At 40.5% G+C, this 24,706-nt stretch overlaps 1 protein-coding gene across 2 annotated transcripts; it reads right to left on the bottom strand.

Annotated features, from left to right (window-relative positions):
• Positions 1-13,857: 13,857 nt before the first annotated feature.
• Positions 13,858-15,433, bottom strand: LOC148030275 (RmlC-like jelly roll fold protein). Of its 2 annotated transcripts, XR_015692266.1 has the most exons (4): positions 15,218-15,433; positions 14,968-15,089; positions 14,589-14,753; positions 14,256-14,394 (listed from the first exon to the last, which is right to left on the bottom strand). XR_015692266.1 is itself a non-coding variant. In XM_087687231.1 (3 exons), exons 1-3 carry the CDS (start codon positions 15,333-15,335, stop codon positions 14,056-14,058), a joined length of 579 nt encoding a protein of 192 aa, XP_087543357.1. In that variant the 5' UTR covers positions 15,336-15,427; the 3' UTR covers positions 13,858-14,055. The 2 variants fall into 2 exon arrangements, 1 of the variants encoding a protein (XP_087543357.1); XM_087687231.1 differs by lacking the exon at positions 14,589-14,753 and having other exon boundaries at positions 13,858-14,394; positions 15,218-15,427.
• Positions 15,434-24,706: the final 9,273 nt, after the last annotated feature.

Here is a 24,706-nt window from a genome sequence, read left to right as displayed (position 1 = left end):
CAAACAACAGATCCAAACATGGTTATAGATGAGATGGAGTATTTTGGAAACTTGTAAAGTATTGTTATAGTGGATTACCGTAGCTTCTCCATGATACTATTCGATGTGCAGGGGTTCAAAATGGTACTTGAAGGAGCTAGAGCAATAGTTCGACAAGGTCCATTTGGATATCTCAAAATAGATTTCGAAAAAAAATGGACGGATTTATGCGACACCTTTGTGTCGCCGGTCCATTGTGAATAGGTGCATGAACTCATTTGTTTGTTAATTGTATTACGATATGGTACATGTCACAATAGTTTAATCTCTCTTGTACGTGTTTGTGAATATGTAATCTTCTATCCAAACCCCCGACAACCTCGATGGTGGTATATTATACCTTCAGCTCTGCGAAGTGCGAGAGTATATGATCAAAGCGATGTTCCGAGCATAGATGAGGACAATATGTAAATAGAGGGGTCGATATTGCAAGGGGTGAAGGCCGCTGAAAGCTTGGAGCATGTAGCCAGTATCGGGTAACAATGATGGAAATACAAGAGTCCAAGAATTCTGTGAGAACAAGTTGGACTCATCCTTTTGTGGTGACATGTCTATCGACCTTCTAGTGTATGCGGAGTTGTGTCAGGAGATTGATATGGGACCATAGGATACTTCATACTTGGAGCATCCACTTACTCAATTCGTTGACTAATCGCTTATAAGGATATATAAGTTATGCATTTTAAGTGAGATCATTTTTTTAGGATTTATATTACTGTGCTTTGTATGATTTAATTTGATTATGCTAACATCATTTTTTGTCTGTGTAGGTGACCTTTGTGGATACTTAGATAATCAAGATGAGTTGAGGGATGAGCGATGAGGAGTTGCAGGACATCTTCACGCGCATGTCTCCAGATTAGATGGTGAGATTCAGAGACATGATAGACCAGGAGCTGTCTTGGACATCGTCAGGCCGCTCTATTAGATCTACTTTGGCGTGATCAGATGCTTCAGCTTCGAGCAGACGAGGTCAATGCTCCAGACTTGAGCCAGAGAGAGAGAGTGCTTCAGGGTCATGGGGATGCTGCAGAGATATGGAGGCAGTGAGCCCGCAGTCGACACGGGATACAAGTGCTACTCCTCGCTCTCGTGGCGGTTCCAGAGAGTGTGGCTCAGGTGGTTGCTATGGAGGCACAGACGTGGTGTCTCTGTCTCGTCATTCTACTGGAGTCGCATCACCTCTAGGATTTGTCACACCTGTGGGGACGTCTACTCCACTTACTTTGGCTTTTTCTCAGCCATTCGCAGGTGGCACCCCTATGGGTGCTACACTGATAGATACTATCCCCCGGTCGGTACACCAGATGTACAGGGGTCTCCTGGATATGCCCAGAAGCGTGGTCGCAGGTGGGAGAGGACCCATCTTAAGCATACCCTAGAGGGGTATGCCTATCTTGTCGATGATAGGTCATGAGCCACCATTATGAATGATGAGGGGAGGAGGGTGATGGCTCGCATGAGAGAGTTGTGTCAACAAGTTTTTCGGCACAATGTCTTAGATCATTGGAAAAACATACCGAAGGGAAGCAAGGACTACATAGTAGCATCCTTGCATGAGGAGTTTCTGGTTCCAGCCACAGCAGATAGGTTTTCTACAAGCTAGATGATGGAGTGCATGCGTGTATATATGTCACACAAACAATCGGACGCATGCAAGGCACTCAAGAGTGGGGCTGTAAAGCCCGAGTGGCTAGATACGGACAACTGGCGCCGACTGAGGGAGGAGGCTACAGATTCTTCAGGACGTTAGAGTCAGCAGTGCGAGACGGCGAGGGCACGATTAGAGGCTAGAGTGGTCCATCATCTTGGGAGTGGCGGCCACAGGACATATCTGGAGGACTTTGTAAGTTTTTCTTTTGTTTTGCTTGCTTATTTTTTTGCAATATCCTTTGTACTGACAATCATGTTTCTAACAGTTAGTAATTTTTTTCTTTACAGCACTCCATTATAAATCGCGATCTGACCGGCCTTGAGACTCGATATGCAAAGAGACACGGTCTTATTGCATTGATCGACCAATTGTATAGATGCGGCCTGTAAGTCACTCATCTTTCTTGTCCGTAGTTACCATGTTTAATTAAAATGCATTATTGTATGGTGGATTGATGTGTAGTTGTTTCTTTTTTTGCATAGTCCGTTCAATGCTCCTTTGCGGCAGGATGAGCTTTCAGATGGCGAGGATATATAGCTCGCCCTTGGATCCTTGGAGCTCACACACCCTTCTTTTTTGGTCGCCTGATCTGTGTAGACATTTTCTATGTAGTAGTGATATCTTGCCATGATTGTGCCGGTCGCTTTCATTATTCGATCATGTATTTATTTCATGTATCAATGTTATGATTCAAGTACACTTTGTCTTTATTTACACGAGTATTGTACACAATGCAAAAAACTATTTTGTATGGCCTAAATAAAACACATAGCGTTATATGTGATAGGGCAACCACAATTTTTTTTTCATGTTACTATCGCTATTAGCGTCGCAAATTTACCTGCATGTGTCATTATTAGTATCGCAAAGTGTTGTTATTAGTGTCGCTATTTGCGTCAGTATCAGCATCGGTATCAGGACGCTGATATCGATGCAAATAGCAACATTGATACCAATTATTCTATGGCGTCGCCAATAACAACGATTTTTGCGACGACGGGGGCAAATTTCTTTATTTTCATTTTCGTCGCTTTTAACGTCGGTATAAGACCTATATCTTATAGTGACGATAAGATGCACGTTCATAAAAAATGATAATTTCTTCTAGGTAATTTGAATACACGCTATCGCCCAATGCTTTCCAACACCACCGTTGCTTGCTATATACATCAACTAAAGCAAAATAATAAAATTAAATCGATAAAAGTGAATACCTAGCAATCTTCAGCTACAAAATAAATAAATAGATTAGAACTCTATCCTAATCTTAATTTAATACGAGTGCACTCTAAACTCATCAATGCCCATTAATTTAAATATGTAATTTGCGGGATCACTCATTGTGGAGTCACCTACATACACATTAAATTAACATGACACCTGAAAAGGATAGGTGTCCCCGTCAACTTCTCGTACAAGGAATCCACCTTGTGTATGAGCCCCGGTAAATAAATATAGTTTTACAAAATCCACCGCAAAACCTCGCGGAATCCACAGTGGAAAAAAACCTCACGGGATCCACTGTGGTCTCACGGAATCCATCGTGGAATATGCCTCCTGGCACCAATCAATCTTTATACCTAAATTAGCAAATAAAGTAGCCCAAAAATTATTGTAGAATCTAGAATCACGGTTAGAAATAATAACTTTTGGCAAACCATGGTTAGTGAAAACAATCTTCAAAAACAATTGTGCAGCTTGTGATGCAGTTAATGTTTTCTTGCATGGAATGAAATATTCTTATTTGCCAAATCCATCTATAATAGTCCAAATCATATCATGATTAGCTTCGGTGTTAGGCAAACCAATAATAAAATCCATTAAAATATGTTCCATGGTCGTTCTGGAATTGGAAAAGGCATTAATAAACCATATTACTTACCATGGTGTCGCTTAACTCTTGACGATTAATATTACCCCCTCCTAGACGAGTACCAGTCCCATGGCACTCACCGTCGTAGGTAGTAGGCTTTGGCCTGCATTGAAGACGTGGGTGGAAGGGACATCGGTGGTTGCCATGGAGGAGTGTTGGTGGTGGTGTGAAGGAAGGTCGTTGGTGGCCTAGGTGGCTGATGGTAGGATTGTTCTTTGTTGGGGATTGCACTGATGGCCAGCACGTGTTGATTTGTTGGGGATTCTGCACATGACAATTCTTGACGGGCTTGTAGGATGATAAAGGATAAGAATTCAGAGTTGGGTGTCGATGAAGGGCGAATGACACTTTCGTTAGAGTCTTCAATACCTGCAATTGAAAACTTCTCATAGGTAGTCTCTCCCTAGGAGTAGTGCTAGTCTTCTCTATCGTGCACAAGACATAGTTCAATTAGTTTGGGAGACAGGTCGAACTCTAAGCAAGCTGAGAGTATTGTCCTGCACTTGAGGACCCAAACGGTGTATATATTTCAGTGCAGATATTATATAAGTACTCGTGCATACTTAGATATTATGTAGTTAGAAGACCGCGGACTGGTTTCTCGTAACAATGTGTGGATGAAGCAAAGTTGTCCATGTTGAGAAGAAGTACGCGTGAAGGTGTATGAGACATCCTTTGCGTTGTGACTGCACGACATAGCATAATTGAACACAGGGACACCGCACTTTCGGTAGCTGGGAGCTATTGGACTTGCTTGATGAGGACGGTGTACTTTTCATGGCCATTCGTGCGGTGCTTACCACAATTGATTGCAATGGTATTAAGACAGAGTGCAAGAGAGAATCGTGCGAATGGGTTAGGGTGACAGGTCTAACCATAGGTGAGACAAGCTCCCTAGGTATGTCCTGCCCTTGATGTGCCCTGAACAATTGTGGGTGATGCTAAAAGGCTAGGGGACTAGGGACAGAGCCAACCGACCAAGGTCACTGGACGCACCTAATTTGAGGACCCCTAGGTGATGTGCTGTGATCGTGGGTGCTTCGTATCTTTTCATTCTTTTCTTTTCTTTTTCCCTTTTCCCTTTTCCGTTTTCTTTTTCGTTTCTTTTTCTTGTGCTTTTTTCTTTCTTTCTTTCTTTCTCTCTCTTTTCTTTTCTCCTTTTTTTTTTTGGACTTGCCTAAGTACAACCATTGCAATATATTGAGGCTATGAGCCTTTCAATGGGTTGGGAAATGTCAAGCTTCGAAGGCTCAGAAAATGGATATTACAGTGATGATTGTTTCCTAACCTCGTTGTTAGAGAAGTAGTTGTTGAGATGGGGAGATACACTTGAGATATTGCAACCCTCTTTGGAACATGCGATATTAGTACAACTGGGGTAACAGCTGCCGTGAGTGCCCAGCGTAGAGTGTAACCCAGAAAGAGGAAGTGGTTAAGATCATGCTTTGGGCCATGCGACATGGGCACTCGCAAGGGTGATTTTCACTTTCGGCAGCATGGCTTTGTTGTGGCTCTTTGTGAGGTTGGTAGTCTTGCGGTGACTTGTGAACATGTTCGCACGAAGACCTACATCGTCCTGCATCCACTTGTCACTTCATGAGAGTATATGCAAGTCGCATGCCTCAAGTACAATGAATAGATGCAATCATGTCAAGATATTACTTTATCAAAATTCTATGATATTACTTTATCAAGTACAACGAATAGATGCAATCATGTCAAGATATTACTTTATCAAAATTCTATGATATTGATTGCGATGCATATTCCGGTGCTTGTTAAAGACGTGGCATATATTAGCAATAGGTAAGGAAAGTGTATACAGGTGGGGAGCCTATCCCTTTAACCATTTAAAGACAAAAAGTTATGGCAGGATGGCATTTGTTAAGCTACTTATATATCATAGGGGCTACTCTATTTGCATGAGGCGGGGTGAGTCCGAGTGGTCGGGCGACTGAGGTTGTGCCAGTGAGGGACTCCTGTGAGGTTGGGCAGGGAAGATGTCGGCTGGAGCCAGATGGTGTAGTCCCTGGCCACAACTATTTCCAGAATGCTTTTAAACAATGCGTCAAATTCCTGCTTGTCTCGAGCTGGCCTCTCCTCTTTTGAGCACCTGGTGCCCGAGCGTCTGGTGGGAGCCTGCATGGCTGGTGTTGCCACACCCCGTGTGCTCTCTTAAGCCCTTGTCCTCTTGGCTTGGGGGGTTTTCGGCTTGCATCATGGGCGGTGTCGTTTAGGGCCTCTTTTCGGCATGCACATCTTTAGAATAGGCACGTAGTGTTCTGGTGGGGGCACTAGTGCCTTATGCTCTTTCCGATTGTGGAGAGCTTCCTTGCATGCCAGCTATACTATGTGGTCCATGGCTGCTATCGTAGGGGGACCTGCAAAATGCGAACCAAGGATTAGGCCTTGAGGCAAGATAAAACTATTCGCATGGAAGGGATTATACAGTGGGTTATCAAGCGCATATGACGAGGAGGGGAGAGGTGAGGCATACAGTGTTTGTTGTAGAGGAATGGCCTCCATGATGATGTTCGTTGTGCCTCCAACCATTAGCAGATCTTGGCTTATGCTAAGTTGCGTGGACTAGTTGTCATGGAGTGGGGCAGGGCTCATCCTCAAAAGGATAGACCGGAAAGGGGGAAAGGTGTATAGAAAGGGACGGTACCCTATCTACACCATCAGAGATGTTGGTCAGGGCTTCCTATGGCGATAATGAGGGTTGCATGTCCTCCACCTGGAGGTGGGAATGGTCACACAACTTCTAAATGTCTGGTGAGAGGACCTGAGGAGCTTAGCCTGTCAAACCCAACTCTTCTCCCTACGCTTGACTATCATTGCTTGTGTGTGTTGATATTGTCTATACAGGGTCACAAAATTCATTGTTTATTTATATACATATTTACGAATCCATGTCACTTCATGAGGATAAAAGCCAATTGTAGAACTCTGGATTGTACTGGAGTGTGGCACACACATCTAGTACTCGTGGCAGCTTACTTAATAATGATAGATATTTTGCAACATCGAGTAGCATGGAACCCTGTCTGAGTCTACTGGCAACGTGTAATTCCTCCTCAGTGAGAACCTTATCAGACAGAGAGTTCTCTTGGCTAGTTTCAGCTAAGTCCGTACCCCGAATGGCAGTTAGCACTCGAAAGAAAGTTGGTGCCACATAGATTGGGTCTCTTTGAGACCGCCATTTAGCCAATCGCTCCTCTGAGACTGTCATAAGTTGGGCTCCTAGTTCGGCCATTGCAACACAGTTTTCAAACCAATATTTTTCAAAGTGACTTCGACCCTCTGATTGTCGCTTTAGTTACTCATTATCTAAGAGATTTGATTGGCAGAGCATGTCATTGAATGCCACAGTTAAGTGTAGTTCGTCGGCTTCCTCGTCAGAGATGAGTCTTATGCGTTCATGCAGGAGCTTGTCATAGTGCTCGTCAAAATGTTCTTGCTCTTCCCAGGATAGGGGAAATGGCAAGTATTCCCCGAGCTGCTTCTTGGGGAATGCACCCATGTCCGCAAGGACGTAGACACGTGCGAATACTTTGAGTTTAGCATCCAACTCAGTTAAGCATTCTGTGACACTTCTATGTTCAACGAGGGCTTGCTCGGTTGCTATCTTATGCAAGGTTCTAGGAGTTTGCCTAGGCTTTAGCATAGCTGGGGGCTTAGGCCTAGATGAGCAAGGTTGGTCAACGCTAGGATTGCTTATGCTCTTGGGGTTTCCATGTTTCTCCTGAGGCTTTGTTATTGTGTCATGATTCTCCTTGGATGTGACTGGTATAAATTTATCACCCTGTTGTGACAGCGTTGTATCCACACTTGATTGGTCAATGCGAGTTCTGTTGTTGGTGGATTGAGTGTTGCAAGCAACCGTTGATGGTAACGGCTGCTTTGTTTTTTCAGAGCACACGGATGTGTCTGAGGTTTCACCGCCATTAGGAGAGACATCAATGGATTCATTGGTGGATGGACTCGATGCTTTATTCCTCAGCTCTCCAGCGCTCTTGGTCTCAATGTTCTTGGGGTCCACAACCACCTGTAAATGCTGTTGTTTTTGCTGTTTTCTTCTCTTTTTCATGGTCAGTGAAGGTGTATAACTTAATGACTTAGGATCCTGAACTAGGACAGTCATTGATGTACTTGGTTGGGCCTCAGCTTTCCCCTTCTCTGGTGTGTCCTCATGGGATGTAGCTGCACCCTACTGGATAGCCTTGCTAGGTTGATTAGTCAAATGCACCATCTCCTTGGCCACATCTTTGAGAGGTTTCTCCTCAAGCCTAGGCTTTAGGTGCTTTGGAAGTGCTAGAGTTGTCAAAGATGCTGGTTGCGATACCTCCCCCCCTAGGTGAACTGCTAAGGGCACATTCCGCAAGGGTGGTTGTCACGGCCAAGGGGGTTGTGACTGCTATGATCCCTAATTGAAAGTGGTAGCTGCTAGTCCAGTGGGTTGGCTAATCTTGGTGGATTGCGATGTGAAGCCCCTAGGGCGATCGAGAGCGGTCATGTCTTTTGTTGCCCTTTGAGCATTCACCTGTGTAGATCGAGCATGAGTCGATCTAGTCACATTAGGTTGCACAGGCATATCCTTGGGCCGAGAGCTACAGATGGTGTCAGTTTCCACCTCTTGGACATTTGGAAGCTTAGATGGAGATAGAGATTGGGATTGAGCAGCCACCCTTGACGACTGCTGTTGTGCTTCCTGTGTCCATTCGAGAAAAGAGGGTGTAGGAGATCTGGGACTCTTAAGTGGACTTGGCACTAGCTGAATGATTTGCTCAAGGCTATTAGACGATTGTGCCATCTGCCTTGTTGAGCAATCAGCCTTCTTACAAGTAGCATTGTCCCTCTGGTGCTCATTATCCTCTTGGGAAGTCAAAATCTCCTTGAGCACTAGTGGCCTTTGCGTATCCTCAACGATTATATCTGATATGTGCTTGTCAAGCACGCTAAGATGAGGATATACCCTCCGATTAGTTTCGTTTGGTTTCTTGATTTCAACCGTGAGGGGCTCGGTCACTCCAATGCTTTTGACCTGAGACTTGGTTTTTTGTTTAGATTTCCTCCTACGCTTCTTTGCTCTTGATACGATCTGGTCTTTAGTCGAAAAAGAAGGTTTAGCAGGGGGTTTTGGCACCCAAATCCATCGATTACCTACGTAATACCCTTAAGCACGTAGCAATGCTTTGGATATCCATCGTGGCGTTGTGTTGACCCTCCATCAATGCCTTCGTCTATAAGGCTTGGGCTTCTTTTGGGGTCTTCTACGATATTTGTAAGTCCAAAGCCCGTCCTTGGCATTGTCTCTTGACCTTCTTGTTTCAGGCATGGCCTCACTCACTGGTTCTTGTTGTTCGACCTGTGCTTGTATCAACTCTTCCAACAAGTCCTTGATCTCGTTAGTAGGCTTGATTGTTATGTCAACACTTTCCTTGCCTTTCCCTCGAGGTTCAATGAGGTCACCCTTGCTAAAGGTTGTGACTATCCTCACACTCGGTAGTGTCAGGTGTATCTCTGTGCTACATAGTCGGCCTCACACTTGGTCGCCCTTTTAAAGGGTTTGCCTAGGAGGGCTTTCTTCATGTAATTAGCACTATTTGGAGGAACATGAAATAGGATAGGCAAGCTCTCAGTTTCAATTGTCGCAAGGATTTTGCACTTCCCTATGAGTGCTTGTGGGTGTTCCCCGTAAGGGCTAAGAGTTGCATTAGTCGATGTGAGCTCTGATTGGCATAGTAGGGTCCATGATTCATAGGTCAAGATATTAAAATCTGCTCCTTCATCAATCAGAGCATCGATAGTATGCTCTCTTTTTACGGTAAGTTTGACCCTAAGATACGCCGGTGGTACTATGTCTTCATCTTCCGAGTCTTGGCTTGTAAATTTAAGCCTTCTGAAAAATGCCCTTGAGTCCCCAACTGCACGACCAGATGTGTATTCTCCACTCATATCTTGGATTGTCTATGCAGTGCTATTCAAGGAGCATCTGTCGTCAAGGTTGTCATATCTAGTCATCCTCGCTGTTGTAGCTTGATGTTGTCGCTTTCCGCTTTGACCAGATGGAGTCCGAATGCAACATGTACATGTTTTTGCAGTGTGGCCTTTTTGCCCTTGTTGGCTAGATTGGCCCATTGAGGTTCTAGGGTCTCTATTTGTCTCTGTTTCAGTAGAGGCATGTTGGCATACATAGCAGTACAAAATGTATCACATGATTCTAGTAGTGTAACTAAGAGAAACAAGGGAAGCAGTGTAGCCTTGAATTCAATCCCCTGCGAAGATCAATGATTGATAATAGAATGAAACTCATTTAAGTAAGTTGATATAGAAGTACCCTCCTTCATGCGAAGGTCCATGAGTTGCTTCAGCCCCAGCGATATATCTGAGAAACGGGGCTTTGCTGGTCATAGACATTGTGAATCTTTTCCCATAAGTCCCACACGGATTGCCCATCAAAGACAACATTATAGAACATCTACTTTGAGAGGGACAATATGATGGTGGACTTACATAGCTCATCTAATTCAGCCCAATCCTCTACATCAATAGGTTTGGGCTTGACATCCTTATGTTTCAAAGGTGTAACAACCTACATTTTTGGCACTAAAACTTGTGAGATTTGGGCCTTCGAGTAGTTGTAGTTGGTGCCATCCATCTTGTCAATATTAAAGATAACACTATCATTCAAGGCACTAGCCATAATGAAGGCAAATAAGTACACAAACTATCAAAGCAAGTTGCTATAATTGCTACAAATAGCCCGAAAACTACTACTAAATCAAGCTAAAAACAAGGGGTACTGACCAAATAATAAACTATACACTTCACAAGCTAAAGCAAAGTCAGATTGAGCTCATCAATGCCAATGCAAATGGCTCTAATACCAGTTGAAAGGAGTGAGTCTTGAAGTAGAAGCACACTCACACACACACACAAACAAGATGTGGAAAACTCCAATAGTCACAATGTGTAACTGCCCTTCCTTAATTCAAATGTCATTGAAAGAATAAAGAATGAAGTGACAATGATGGGCACCCGCCACCTGAGTGTATAGGTATGCGAGTATGTGGGTACTGTCAATGTAACTAATACACAAGCGACTAGGCACATGTGCCTTTACCCCCAACACAAAGCTTGTGAGTCTCTACAATACTAATGACAAGATCCCAAGAGACTATAAAATTCTAAAGAACTCAATTCCTCTATTGATATTCTTCTTGAGGTAATGTTAACTTTGAAATGATATAGGCAATAAAAGCAATTGATGAGAAGCTGTAAAGGGCAAAGGTGGAAGTAGCAAAATGAAAAAGGTGAATAAAAGTGCCAATTCAACAAAGGCATAAAGTGTCATGAACATTTAAAGGATTAATTCTCTTAGGCTACTTACGGCATGTGTGCAATATCTTCTATTTAATACATGTGGCTGTGTAATTATTTGTAATTTATTTTGGGAGCCAATGCAAATATGTATGCATGAAGTAAGAAAGACTAGCCAAGAGCCAAAAAGGAGGGAATGGCACCCAACTTTGAGTGGAAACTCCAAACTATCGAAAAGTGAATGGATAAGGTCATTCTTGTGGTGTGCAATATTGAGAGCTCCCTTATTCTCCTTCTTGCTTCTACTCTTTCTTGTGTATCACTTTAAGAGTGAAGGAGAGTAAGAGTGTGCAAGTGAGGGAGCTAGAAAGTGAAGCTTTTCTCTTGTTGCATGCTTTTCTTTCCTTCTCCTTATTCTTGGGTAAGAGGTGGAGTGAAGGAGAGGTTGTGTTTCTTGTTCTCTTCTATTCATCTCCTCCTGGAGATCAAACACTTCCAAGTTAAACTCAAAGCTATGAAGTAGCAAAGGTGAATCAAGGAGCACCACTCAAATCATGGAGCCACTTGTTGAGCCTTCAAATCACAACGACAATGCAAAGGTAAGGAGGTAAGCTCAATGCACCTTTTGTTGGTTTGCACATTCCTAATTTCATGGGGGGAGAGAGAGAGAGAGAGAGAGAGAGAGAGAGAGAGAGAGAGAGAGAGAAGTGAGTAGATAAGAGAAAGAGCGATATATATTAGTTAGGTGAGAGAGTGTGATATAGCTAACATCATTGAAGTTCTTGAACGTAATAAGAGTTCCATCAAATCATGTGTTGTCCGCATAGCATCAACGCAAGTGACAACATTTTGGTTCCATTGTTGCTAGGACATGGTAGAACCGATTGTTTAGGCATATATTCTCTCCATCATGCGATGGAATAAGAATGCACAATCTGAAGCAGAATAGACTCATATTTACAATAGAATATTTACACAAACTCCGAAATGGAGTGCATTATAGCTAGGAAAATGGTGTGAGAAGAGATCAATTTCATATTTTCAAGGATTTGATTGATTTTCTAATTGTGGAATGCATTTAGGAAGTTTATGAAAGAAAAAAGAACCTTAAAGTATCTGTTAACCTTAAAGGACATTGAAAAGTTTCAGCTTTTGGATCTCTTTTAATACCATATTGGAGGAAGAAAAAGAGGGTTGCTTGTGGAGATCGGAACAAGGAAGCAATAGAAGAAAGGATAAGTAACAAGTTCAAGTAGTAGGGCTGAGCGAGGCCATCTTAAACTCCTTTCATCGACATATGGCATGTTTGGTTTCTGCACTCACTCCCTAGAACTATTGGGCTAGTCACTCCAATACTTATGCCACAAGCCTATAGTTGGCCAATTAGGCCCTCAAGGGATTCACTATATGTATATCCACTAAGTCATGTACTTTCAAGACCTATTTATAAATATCATTGTGTGAATTTTCCTTGAATAAAATGCACCCCTTTTCAAGGGCATTATTATTCGATAAAGATTATTCATCTTTATAATAGCTTAATAGTAATCATTGTTTGGATTAACGTTCACCACTTTTGAAAATCCAATATATGTAGATAGTAAATTTCCACTTAAAACTTGTTCCAAGCCTCTAATTCTATGTTGGTATTATATGCACAAGTTAATTTGAGGATACACAAATAGGGCATGGACCACATAAATAGCTTGTGGTCACTTTTGTAGCAAGTTATAAGACTTGTTAACATTTATACCCAACCACTAAAAAATGTGAAGTCTCAACAATACTCATCCAATATTTAAATCAAGATTTAGATAATTAGACCTACAATTTAAGATGTATACTAACTATTGAAAGGATGACGAAGATGGTACATAAGCTTTCAATCATATGAAATCAACTCTAAACCCTCCAAAATTGCACCAATTTTTCCTTCAAAGTGTGTTCTTTTCAAGCCCTCCAATGCACTAATCTACTCGATTTCTAATGGCAAATCCTCCACCCTACCACCCTCCCTAAACAAGAACACCCATGAGTTATTTCCCCATCACATGCACCCATGGAAAATCTCTAACTCAATCACATAGAAATCTCAATTGCATTGGTCTTTTTGGTTAAGGAGTACATCCTTGCAATCCGTGAAGTGTTGGTGCTTGAAGTCTCTCCGCCCTTTGCCCCCCAAAATGACAAGAAATTTCACCCCACATTGGGTACACAAAATCCATGCCAATTTTATAATGCTTTTAAAATAAATTAAATGGCTTGAATGCAACAAATTCAAGAGAACATGTCTTGCAAAATAGGGCAAATCCAATCATGTATTGATAATTGCGACTTTTCAATGTAGCATTTGCCCAAATAATAGAGCCACATACAAAAGCTCAAATCGAACATATGCACAACAAATACCAAAAACCTTTTCATTCATCCTGACATAACATGTGGGCATGCACCCAAAGATCCTAGTATGTATTACCCAAATTTCAACAAATGACTTTCAAAGATACCCAAAGTCGACATAAAGGGCCCATGATATCATAGAAGCAATCCCAATATGGCCCAATATCTAAGTACATAACTTTGCTCGCCTTTTGTACCACATATTTAAGGGATTCTTGATTTAGTACCAAATGAAGATGTTAAGGCCCATGTGGGGTTATACTTCAATGTGCTAGTGCCAAGCGAATAAGCCTTCATAAATTCATTATGTGGTTTTTGATGTTTCACAATTGTTACAAACATTAAGTTACAACTATGGATTGGTTAGCTCATATAGAAAGACACACATGATCTTACTTGAGTGGATTCAATGAATTATAATGCATGTTTAAATGCTTTTTATCTTAACAAAAAAAAGAAATATCATAAGATCCAATAAATGAAACAAGCATTTTACAAATCCCATATAGAAAGAAAAAGACTAGTACAAGTGACAAATTGATTCTCTCTCTCTCTCTCTCTCTCTCTCTCTCTCTCTCTCTCTCTCTCTCTCTCTCTCTCTCTCTCCACGAAGTGACTTAGTTTATTTATCTTTCAACCTATAAATGTAGGTTCAATTGATTTGCAGCTATTATCATGTCTATAGTAATAACAATACCAAGAATTGTATTGTTATTGACTCAACAATGATCATTAACAACACATAGCTATTGCTATTACTAGACAATCACTTTGAGGACTCACTCTCTTCATCTGCAGAGGTGAGGAGCTCAATGTAAGTCTTGGCATGAGGAAAGAGGGCACAAAGATGGGAGCGTGAGGGCATTTCAAAATCCTCAAACTGGAAAGCGGGGGCAACCGTGCATCCCACCAAAGAGAAGTGCTCCTCTGCAGACCTTGGGGGGGGCTTTACAATATGCGTCTCAGACATGCTTACCACATCTCTGGTAGGGTAGCATCCAAACCACACCATGGAAGGTACTGTATATTGAAGCATTTGACCCTCTTCTAGGTTAGGACCTAGCACTGTTTGCTTCACCTCACCATGGTTGTTGATTTCCACCACCTACGTCCAACATGAAGTTTTAGTATTCACACAATCAAGAAATAAGTTGTCCATGGCATTTTGCATTTTGTGTAGAATCTATTGTTGAAGGCCACAGCATACAATTATATTTCACCTCTCGTTCACACTCTTTCAAACAACTTGCAATGGCATACTCTTGATTATAACACGTGCTTAAAGGCAATGGTACATACGAAGTTGCACATATGGTCAAAGGCCATGGCAATTCATGTCTCCCACGAAACCCCCAATGCACATACTCTCTATCAAACACACAAGTCGTAAACGCCATCGCACAGAGGGCCTTCCACAAGACCTTCAAACCGCAAATAGTAAAAGAGCATCCGCCTAAAGGCTCACTGAGGCAGTTTCCATGAGAAGTTAGAACAAACACCGAACTTTCCTTCACTGCACATATTCTCCATGAAACACAGCAGGTAACGCCTTCTCCAGAAACTCCATTGCACATGCTCTTGAAAGGCTCTCTCAGGCACACGCATTCGCCATTCAACACAGAACACACTCTTGAAAGCTCCATTCAGGTACAAAGGAAGATCTAGTTGCAAGACATACCGTTAATGGCTCCCCGGCGTAGAAGTGCCACACTTCAGCGGAGGGGATCCTGTGCATCCTAGACACGCTGCCGGATGGAAGAAGGAAGTAGATGGCCGTGCTAACAGGTCGATCTACTTTGTCTGCAAACAAGACGGATCGACAAGGTATCAGCAAATGCGATGAATCGGAACTGCAGGTTACAAACGGATGTGGATGATCAAACCCTAGGTCACAAAAATGTGTGATGGATATGGTGTAAGAAGACGACATTGCGCGGGCAGTATGGAGGTGGAGAGCTGCACAGAGTTGTCGCGGAAGGTCTCCTTGAAGAAGCCGCCCTCTGGATGCGGACGCAGGTCCAGCAATTTCACCAGCTTGCTCGCCATAGCCTCTCCTCAGAGTCACAGGCAGATAGATGGAAGCTTTGCTTGGAATACTTCTCGCCCCTGCTAAAGTATTTGTATCTGATGGGTTTTTTCTCTCTATTTTTTAAATGAGAAAGGCTCTAAAGTATTAGAAGCGAATACATATTTTTGTTCTGCATTTGGGGACCTAATGCCTAGGATTTCAACTCAACCAACACCCAAACCACTACGTCACAATGCCATTGGTAAGGTTCTAAAGTGTAAAATTAAAAAGTAGTAAAATATTTACATCATTAGAGCTATCCAAAAGGAGGCTTTGAGGAATACCTAGATGTTGTAGTTCAAAATTGTTGTAGCAATTCACTATCATTACTTCATCATCGTAAGGGCAACTTGGGATTATCAACCTGTTTACACAAGGTTCATGAGAAAGAGTAGTGTATTTTGCTAGAGAGGTCATTATTTAGGTATTTGTTGGATGGCTTGTTCCCAAAAAAGACTATACTAAGCCATTTAGTAGTGCCTAACATCATCCTTTGTTGCATTAAGGATGAAGGGGAAATGTTGGTCCATTCATATTGCAACAATTTAGGCTTGAGTTTCCTTTAAGTGACGGTCCTGAAGAGCTTTTTCTTCTCTGTGTGACAGCATCTTCCTCGGCAAATTGGATCATGATTCCTCTCTCAACACACACAATTTGCCAGACGAAATTTGATTTCAATCCATGAACAGTCATGACACATTCATCTTTAAGGATAGCATCATTTCTCCGTAACCAAATGGTTCATAAGAAGTAAGCCCTAATAAATGCCCAAATTTCTATATCCCCAAGTAAAATCTCTTTCCATGTTAGCTCGGACGGGTAAAAGGGTTTAATAATCCACTATATGTATTCGAGGATTTCCTTAGTGAACCTGTAATGCATCGAAAAATGGGTAGAAACTCTACAATGAGGACATTTTCCATCACATATTTTAAGCTTCATTACTCTCTCCCCTATCCATAGCCTTTTAAGAAGAATGAGCCAAAGCAATGTGGATTTTTATGTAAGGATTATGGTCGACCAAATGTATGTAAATTTAAATTCCCATTGGTATCCATCCCAATTGATGTGCCATTTCTCATTAAGTTTGTTAAATGTTAAATATTTTGGAACTGGGGGAGTGAAGATTTAGCATAGGGAGAAAGGGTTGAGTTTAGGCTTGAGTTTGTATTTGGTCTTAAGACTTTCTATAGTATTCCATTAGCAAAGGTTATAATCCTAGAGATCTTTCTGTAATTGTACCCATCTTTTATATAATATCCATCCTATTTCTAAGTGTTCCTTTCGAGCGTTGCCACATAATAATCCAAACCAAATGGAGTCACTGACTTCCCAAGGTAGTGTGAAGTTGGTTTTTGTGTTGAGAGTTGTTTTTTCTTTATATTGAAACTAGGCTAGCCAAATGCTCTTAGCTAGGAGGTCTTATTGATTGTAATGGGGATATTGGCAAAACCAATGATGATTGGTGCGCAGATCGGTCGCTGTATGCTCGCGTAGTGAATCCCGGAAGGTCCCCAAGAACAATGAACTCTACTTTTTGCACAAGTTACAAGGTAAAAAACATGAACGACAAGAGCAAGAGACCAATTGGGTTCAATCTCCCCCCATGCCTTCTATGAGCGCTTCACAAAGCATGTATTTTATGTATATTCCATCTTTATGCTCAATAATAGCCCAATTTACAAAAATATATCAAGCTTTTAGCTTTTGAGTTTGCTTTTACAAAAATAGAAATAAAGCTAATGGATAGTGCCCAAAGAGTCTGGCACGCCCAATACAATGTCCAAATAGAAATAACATATCCGTGCGCATAGGCGCATACAAAATAATAATAAATAATCGATGCCTCAATAGACATGACAAAATATAGGCGTGGCGCCTATCAAAATATAATCCATAAATCGAATACTTGCTAGACTCCAATGCTTTCCTCCGCCACTGCTGCTATCTCTACACATCAACTGAAGCATTCACAATTGTTAGTAAAATAATACAATTAAACCGACAAAAGTGAATACCTAGCAGTCTTCAGCTACATAAATAAATCAATTGGTTAGAAATAAATCCTAACCTTAATTTATTACGAGTGCGCACTTTAAACTCATAAACGTTTATTAATTTAATATGTATTTTGCGGAGTCACCCGCTATGGAATCACCCATGTACACACTAAATTAATGAAACGCCCGAAAAGGACAGGCGTCCCCATCAACTTCTCGCACAAAGAATCCACTTTGTGTATGAGCCCTGGTCATCAAAGTTTACGGAATCCACCGTAAAACCTCACGGAATCCACCGTGGCACGGAATCCACCGTGAAATATGCCTCCTGGCATCATACCCCCGGGGTGGGATAGCAATTGACCTCAATTGCTATTAGCTCAATGTGGAGCTAACAGAGTGGGGAAAGCATTTAAGTTTCTAGCGTGCATCCATTTTGCTTCCTCTACAGGATGGTTCTTAAATTTAACTAGATATCTAGAATACCTTCAGCCAGTTCTAGTGGTCATAAAGTCAGTGTCTATAATAGCTTCTGGTTCAAATATTTCAGTCTCTTCCTCTAATAAAGGTGGGTTTTCATAAACAGGATGTATAGGTAATTGGCCTCTAAATGGTCTCAATAAACTAATGTGAAATGTATTGTGAATTTTCCAATGAGATGGTAATTCTAACTTGAGTGCATTATCATTAATTTTATGAATGATCCTGAATGGTCCATAGAATCGGGGAGCTAATTTGACAAGTGGATGTCTATCTACACTTTGCAGTCTACGTTTTTCTATTCTCAGCCAAACATAATCATCAACTTTGAAATTCATGGCTTGTCTTTTCTTGTTGGCTTGTTTGGTATATGATTGCTGGGCTTTTGCAATCATATCTTTAACTTCATCAAATATACTGTTATGCATACTAGCAATATCATCAGCACTCTGAATTCTATTAGACAAAGATGCAACAGGTGTAGATAATCTATATCCATAAATGACTTCAAACGGTGCTTTCTTTGTAGATGTGTGCGGTGTATTATTATATGCAAACTGTAATAAATGCAAATGAGTGTCCCATGTCTGAGGTTTAGAGATAGTATATGCACGTAAAAGATCTAGAATGGTGCTATTAAAGTCAGGCAACTGTAGAACATGGGCATGGGTTAATGCATGTTTCAGTAAGTCAAAGGATTTCTGTTGATTTTCGGTCCATTGATAAACAATTCCTTTCTTCAGAAGTTTGGTTAATGGTAAAGCAAATAATGAAAAATTACGTACAAACTTCCTATAGAAACTAGCAAGACCAAGGAATGAGCGTAACTCATGCACATTTTTAGGTACTGGCCAATTCAATATTGCATCAATTTTCTTAGGATCAACTTTAATTCCATCAGATGATACAATATGACCTAAATACTCAATTTCTGTTTTAAACAATTCACTCTTTTCAGGATTTGCATACAGTTGATTTTCTTTCAATAACTGAAAAACCAATGACAAATGCTCATAATGTTCTTTCTCATTTTGACTAAACACCAAAATGTCATCAAAGAAGACAATTACACAATACTGATATTTCAGAAATATACGGTTCATCATTCTACTAAATGTAGCAGGTGCATTAGTCAATCCAAATGACATGACTAAAAATTCGTAATGACCAAACTGTGTCCTAAATGCAGTCTTGAATATGTCAGACTTATCTAGTCTCACCTGATGATAACCAGACTTAAGGTCAATTTTACTAAATATAGCATAGCCTTGCAGTTTGTCCATAAGGTCATCAACTCTAGGAATGGCATACCTATTCTTTACAGTGATCTTATTTAAAGCTCGATAGTCAATGCACATACGATAGATATTATTCTTTTTCTTGACTAACAGAACAGGTGCACCAAATGGAGAACTGCTAGGTCTAATCAATCCTCTATTTAGTAATTCCTCAACTTGACTCTGGATTTCTTTTTGCTCTATCTGGTTATGCCTATATGGTGCTTTGCAAGGTGGTTGTGTGCCAGGGATCAAATCTATCTTATGATCTTCTGAACGTGAAGGAGGTAAACCAAGTGGTAGGTCTTCTGCAAAACAGTCCTTAAAATATGCAAGAAATTCTTTATGCCTAGGGTGCATATGATTTTCTTTTACTTGCAATTCATTCACCCAAATGAGATAGGATTTACTACTCTTGCGTAATGCACATTTAGCTTGAGTATGCGAAAGCAGTGGAAAGACATTAGATGCATGCATACCATATAATGTAATAGATTTTCCTTGAAAATTAATATTCATTGTGTGTGTGGAATAATCTATATCTGGGTTATGCTGGTGTCGCCAAGGCATACCTAAAATAATGTCACTCGACTGTAATGGAACAACTAAGAAATTTCTTCTTTCAGTGTATGGACCAATTTGAATCTCTAAGTCTTGCACTTCCTGTGTACCATTATACCTAGTGCCTAAAAATGCAGCTTTTATGCGATAATGCGTAGGTACAGTCTATAATTTCAATTCCTTTACTAATTTTGCTGAAATAAAATCATGAGTACTACCGTCATCATGCAAAATAGTCTTTTCCTTTCCATGCACCAAACATTTCATAGTCAATAAAGAATGTGGAGTAGGCATATCTGGTAAAGTATCGGAAGTAGTAGTAGTGTCGTCCTCATCTTCAGTGAAATCAGGCATATCCTCATGTTCGTCTTCGTCCATGGCTCCAAGGTAGTTGATATGAGTTGGTGGCTTCTTTGAATGACAATTTGCTGCTAAATGTCCAGGCTGGTGGCATTTATAGCATACTATTGGCTTGGCTTTGGTTACATTATTTGCAATGGCGGGAAGCCTAGGTACATTTGGATTTGGCTGTGGAATAGGCTTAGGGTTTTGATTGACATTGGATGGTAATACAGGTGGTTTTGCCCAATTTTTGCGGAAAGATGATGAAGAGAAACGATCTGGATTAAATCTTCTAAAATTGGAATTGAATTGTTTAGATCCATAATTACCATTGGCTTGGAATTGCTATGGTCGTCTGTCTCTACCGCGTAGCTTATCTTCAGTGTCGTGAGCTAGTGAAATGGCGTCTTCAAGAGTAGCAGGCTTGAACATGTTAACTTCAGCGTAGTAATGTCCAAGAAGTCCAGACATATACTTCCGCTTATGTGTCGCCTCTGGTACGTCTTCAAGCATGCGTAGCTGGAGGAGTGCATTCCAAAAACGCTCTGTATACTGAGGTATAGGCTCACGATCCCGTTGCTGGAGTAGATCCCATTGCTTAATAGCTTTCTCATGAAATTGCGGTGGAAGGTAATTCTGCATGAACTTCTTCTTGAAATCTTCCCAAGTAGCAGGATAATCTATGCTCTTGCGTACTACAGTCCACCAAAGTGATGCTCTGTCTACCAAATGATTAGTAACACACTTGATTTTATCTTTTTCTGCATAGATTTCCTCATGGAAATAGTCATCAAACTGACTAATGAATGCTAGAACAGTCTTTCCTTCTCGTATGCCATTGAAAGTACAAAATTTGAAACTTCGTTTACTTATCTTTTATTCCTTGAGAATGGTTTGAGCTTCAAGAGTGGCGTCGATGGTACGTCGAATCAGATCTTCAGCTTGAGGTTCTTCTTTGTCGGTAGACGCTCTTTGTAATTTTGCCAATTGCGCTTGCAATGATTGCCTAGCCCTTCATTCTTCTTCCAATTGCATCATGATTAAGTCTAGCTTTTGCTCCATCGTAGGCTCAGGTAGGTCGTCTTCAGCCATAAGATCATCCATATGTGGTTCCGTCATCCTGAAAAACTCAAAATACCTTTCTTACTCAAAATCAGGTTAGCGGGATGAGCGTAGCTCAAGTTCGGGGATACAAGGCTTATGTGTTTTTGGGTATTTCTTTCTCAATCTTCAGAAATTCTGCGATTTTTCCTTCTTCGTATGCTGAAAATGCTTCAGCAAACCTGCGTATGGGTAGAATACCTTCCAACGAACAATTTGCAGTTCGGAGTTTCTGCGCAGGAACAGTCCTTCTAGGAGTTTTGAGCACAAGTCAGTTCTGACTCCAGTTGACTAGTCTGACTTGCAGAGTTGCAGACTTATGTGACTTGCAGAGTTGCAGACTTGCAGAACTTAGCCGACTTAATGAACTTGCAGAACTTGATCAAAGATTACTTGCAGAACTTGACTTCTGTGGTGTATGGCCTGGAGTTGTTGACTTGCAGAGTTGGGAAGCTTTAGGTAACTTAGTAGATTAAGAAGCTTTTGGTTTCTTAATCCGTCGTCGATTTTGAGGACAAGAGTATGTCCTTGGCGGAGTTTTTGCCGCCCAGTACATTCTCACGCCGTTTTTTTCAGCGATTTGATTATTGAAGCTTTCTTAAGCTTCTAATCAAGCTTATTAACTTTTAACTTTAAGCTTTGAAGCTTAATGAAAAGGGAGTTACTCTTTTTCTCTGTTTATCCACGATTTTGATGAAGGAGATGAAGGAGTGGTCCTCCGCCTGGATAGCCTGGTCCTTCGCGATCTGATGACAGAAACAGGGGTTCTTGATCGCCAAAAGTCTGCCTGTATCGACAGTTCGCGACGAGATTGACCGTAGAGCCCGATTGTTCCAGGAGCTCCGCCTTCACACGAGATGGGTAGCGATTGGAAGCTCTTGATCTCAGCTCCGCTCTGATACCACTGGTGTGCAGATCGGTCGCTGTATGCTCGCGTAGTGAATCCCGGAAGGTCCCCAAGAACAATGAACTCTACTTTTTGCACAAGTTACAAGGTAAAAAGCATGAACGACAAGAGCAAGAGACCAATTGGGTTCAATCTCCCCCCATGCCTTCTGTGAGCGCTTCACAAAGCATGTATTTTATGTATATTCCATCTTCATGCTCAATAATAGCCCAATTTACAAAAATATATCAAGCTTTTAGCTTTTGAGTTTGCTTTTACAAAAATAAAAATAAAGCTAATGGACTGTGCCCAAAGAGTCTGGCACGCCCAATACAATGTCCAAATAGAAATAACATATTCGTGTGCATAGGCGCATACAAAATAATAATAAATAATCGATGCCTCAATAGACATGACAAAATATAGGCGTGGTGCCTATCAAAATATAATCCATAGATCGAATGCTCGCTAGACTCCAATGCTTTCCTCCGCCACTGCTGCTATCTCTACACATCAACTGAAGCATTCACAATCATTAGTAAAATAATACAATTAAACCGACAAAAGTGAATACCTAGCAGTCTTCAGCTACATAAATAAATCAACTGGTTAGAAATAAATTCTAACCTTAATTTATTATGAGTGCGCACTCTAAACTCATAAACGTTTATTAATTTAATATGTATTTTGCGGAATCACCCGCTATGGAATCACCCATGTACACACTAAATTAATGAAACGCCCGAAAAGGACAGGCGTCCCCATCAACTTCTCGCACAAAGAATCCACTTTGTGTATGAGCCCTGGTCATCAAAGTTTACGGAATCCACCGTAAAACCTCACGGAATCCACCGTGGCACGGAATCCACCGTGAAATATCCCTCCTGGCATCAATGATAACAAATAGATGTTTCTATCTTGGGAATTCTTGAATGGAAAACCTCACTACACATCTCTGTAGGAGGACTACCAAATCCTCAAAGGGATGTTGAATGCTCCAAACTATCTATTGTATCTAATTATCTTGTGAAACATAATTTGTTTGCATATGATTCTATTTGTTTGAGATGTTCTCGTTTCATATTAATTATTGGTTAGTGTTTTTTTTAAATGTTGTCATATGAAATGTAAATTTCATACTGCTCTTCTCTCTTTCTTGTTTGCTATTTTGTGTTTCATATGTCATTGGCTATAATTTGCACTTCACACTATACTTGTCAATTTTTCTTTCTCATTTGAGTTTTTATCGTTGTTAGTTTTTACAAGGTTAGAATGTCAAAAAGGGAGTTATCCCTGGAAGGAATGGAGCAAGAGGAACAATTGTGATGACAAACTCTTTGATTTTCTTCAAAAGATAATAAACTCATTCAAGTTTATATACATTAGGGATATGCTAAACGTTCCTTTAGATTTGCAAGGGCTCTTAGGAGATCTTGAAGAGAAACTTGAATGTACAAAAAATATTATGCTAGACATGTAGAGAGTCTCACAATTGATAATTATATTCATTTTAATGATGTGATCCAAGCAACCAATGCTCCCATGACAACTTTGATTATCATGTTTTATCGTATTGATGAGGAATATAGAATGCACGAAACAAACTGCCAATTTCATAAGGATCAACAACATTGTCTTTTGATCCAAAAAGACATAGGGTTTACACCCAATGTATGAAAGATTCTGCTTCAAAGAAAGTGCAAGTCAAGAAGAGAGAAGATGCCACATATAGAGATCAAGAGGTTGAAGAGAAAGTAGAGATGTTTTAAGAGGATATTAAGAACAAGTTAGTGCAAGGTTTTGATTGTGCTATGTTTAAGAGTGAGAATATCACAAAGGTAGAAGAAAAGGAGATTGAATTGAGTAAAGACTGAACAAGGCCCTCTTAATTGTATCCCTACATTTTCTACCTACCTTATCAACAAAAAAGAACATGTATTGCTCAATGATTTTCAATATCTTTTTTATCTTAGAGTAGACTACTACTTACCTATCCTACAACATGCAATCGGATTGACAAGAATTTTATAAGTTATGAACCATACCCCCTAGCATCTCAAGGTGTTGAGGGGGACAATTTCCAAGATAGCTCTATACCCTCAAAAAAGACTTGGCATTAAGAGCATGGGGTATTAAGAAAAACTAAAGCATCCATCAAAGGAGAAGCCAAAGAAATCAATAAATCTTTATGATGAGAGCCTTCTTGAAGATGATGAAACCCAAATGTATGAAAGGTATTTCCAATATCTCATTGGCTTAATATTAGAGCTTTGTTATGCTTAATGTATAGGTGACTTTAAGTTTTTTATATAAGAAACTTTTTTGTTTCTTATCCAGATTGAAATTGAAGACCTTGATAACTTTCTTGGAAGAGCCCAGGGCTTAAGGCCACGTAAACTTGGGAAAAGTTAAGGCCTTGGCCATTGTATTGGAAGCTTGAATAATCAAACTATTACAACTTATCATAGAAATTTCTCAATCTCTCCAAATTTACCAATGATGGCATTAAAATCTAATTCCAAAGTCATTGGATCTAAAGTTTTCAACAACAAAGAAGTGAACAAGATAATTTTGAATAAATCATAAGGGTTTTTTGCTACATGTCTAGTTGTAGTGGGTCTACAGTCAAATACTTTGTAGTTCTTAGCTCCTATTTACTCTCCCATGTATGAGATGTAAAAATTTGAAGCTTCTTCCAAGCT

This window comes from Lygodium microphyllum, chromosome 10, assembly GCF_053477565.2.
Source record: "Lygodium microphyllum isolate KBCC chromosome 10, Lygodium_microphyllum_v1.1.10, whole genome shotgun sequence".
In the NCBI taxonomy this organism is placed as follows: domain Eukaryota; kingdom Viridiplantae; phylum Streptophyta; class Polypodiopsida; order Schizaeales; family Lygodiaceae; genus Lygodium; species Lygodium microphyllum.
The sequence above is the reverse complement of the archived record's forward strand: the minus strand, read 5'-3'. Positions and strand labels throughout refer to the sequence as shown.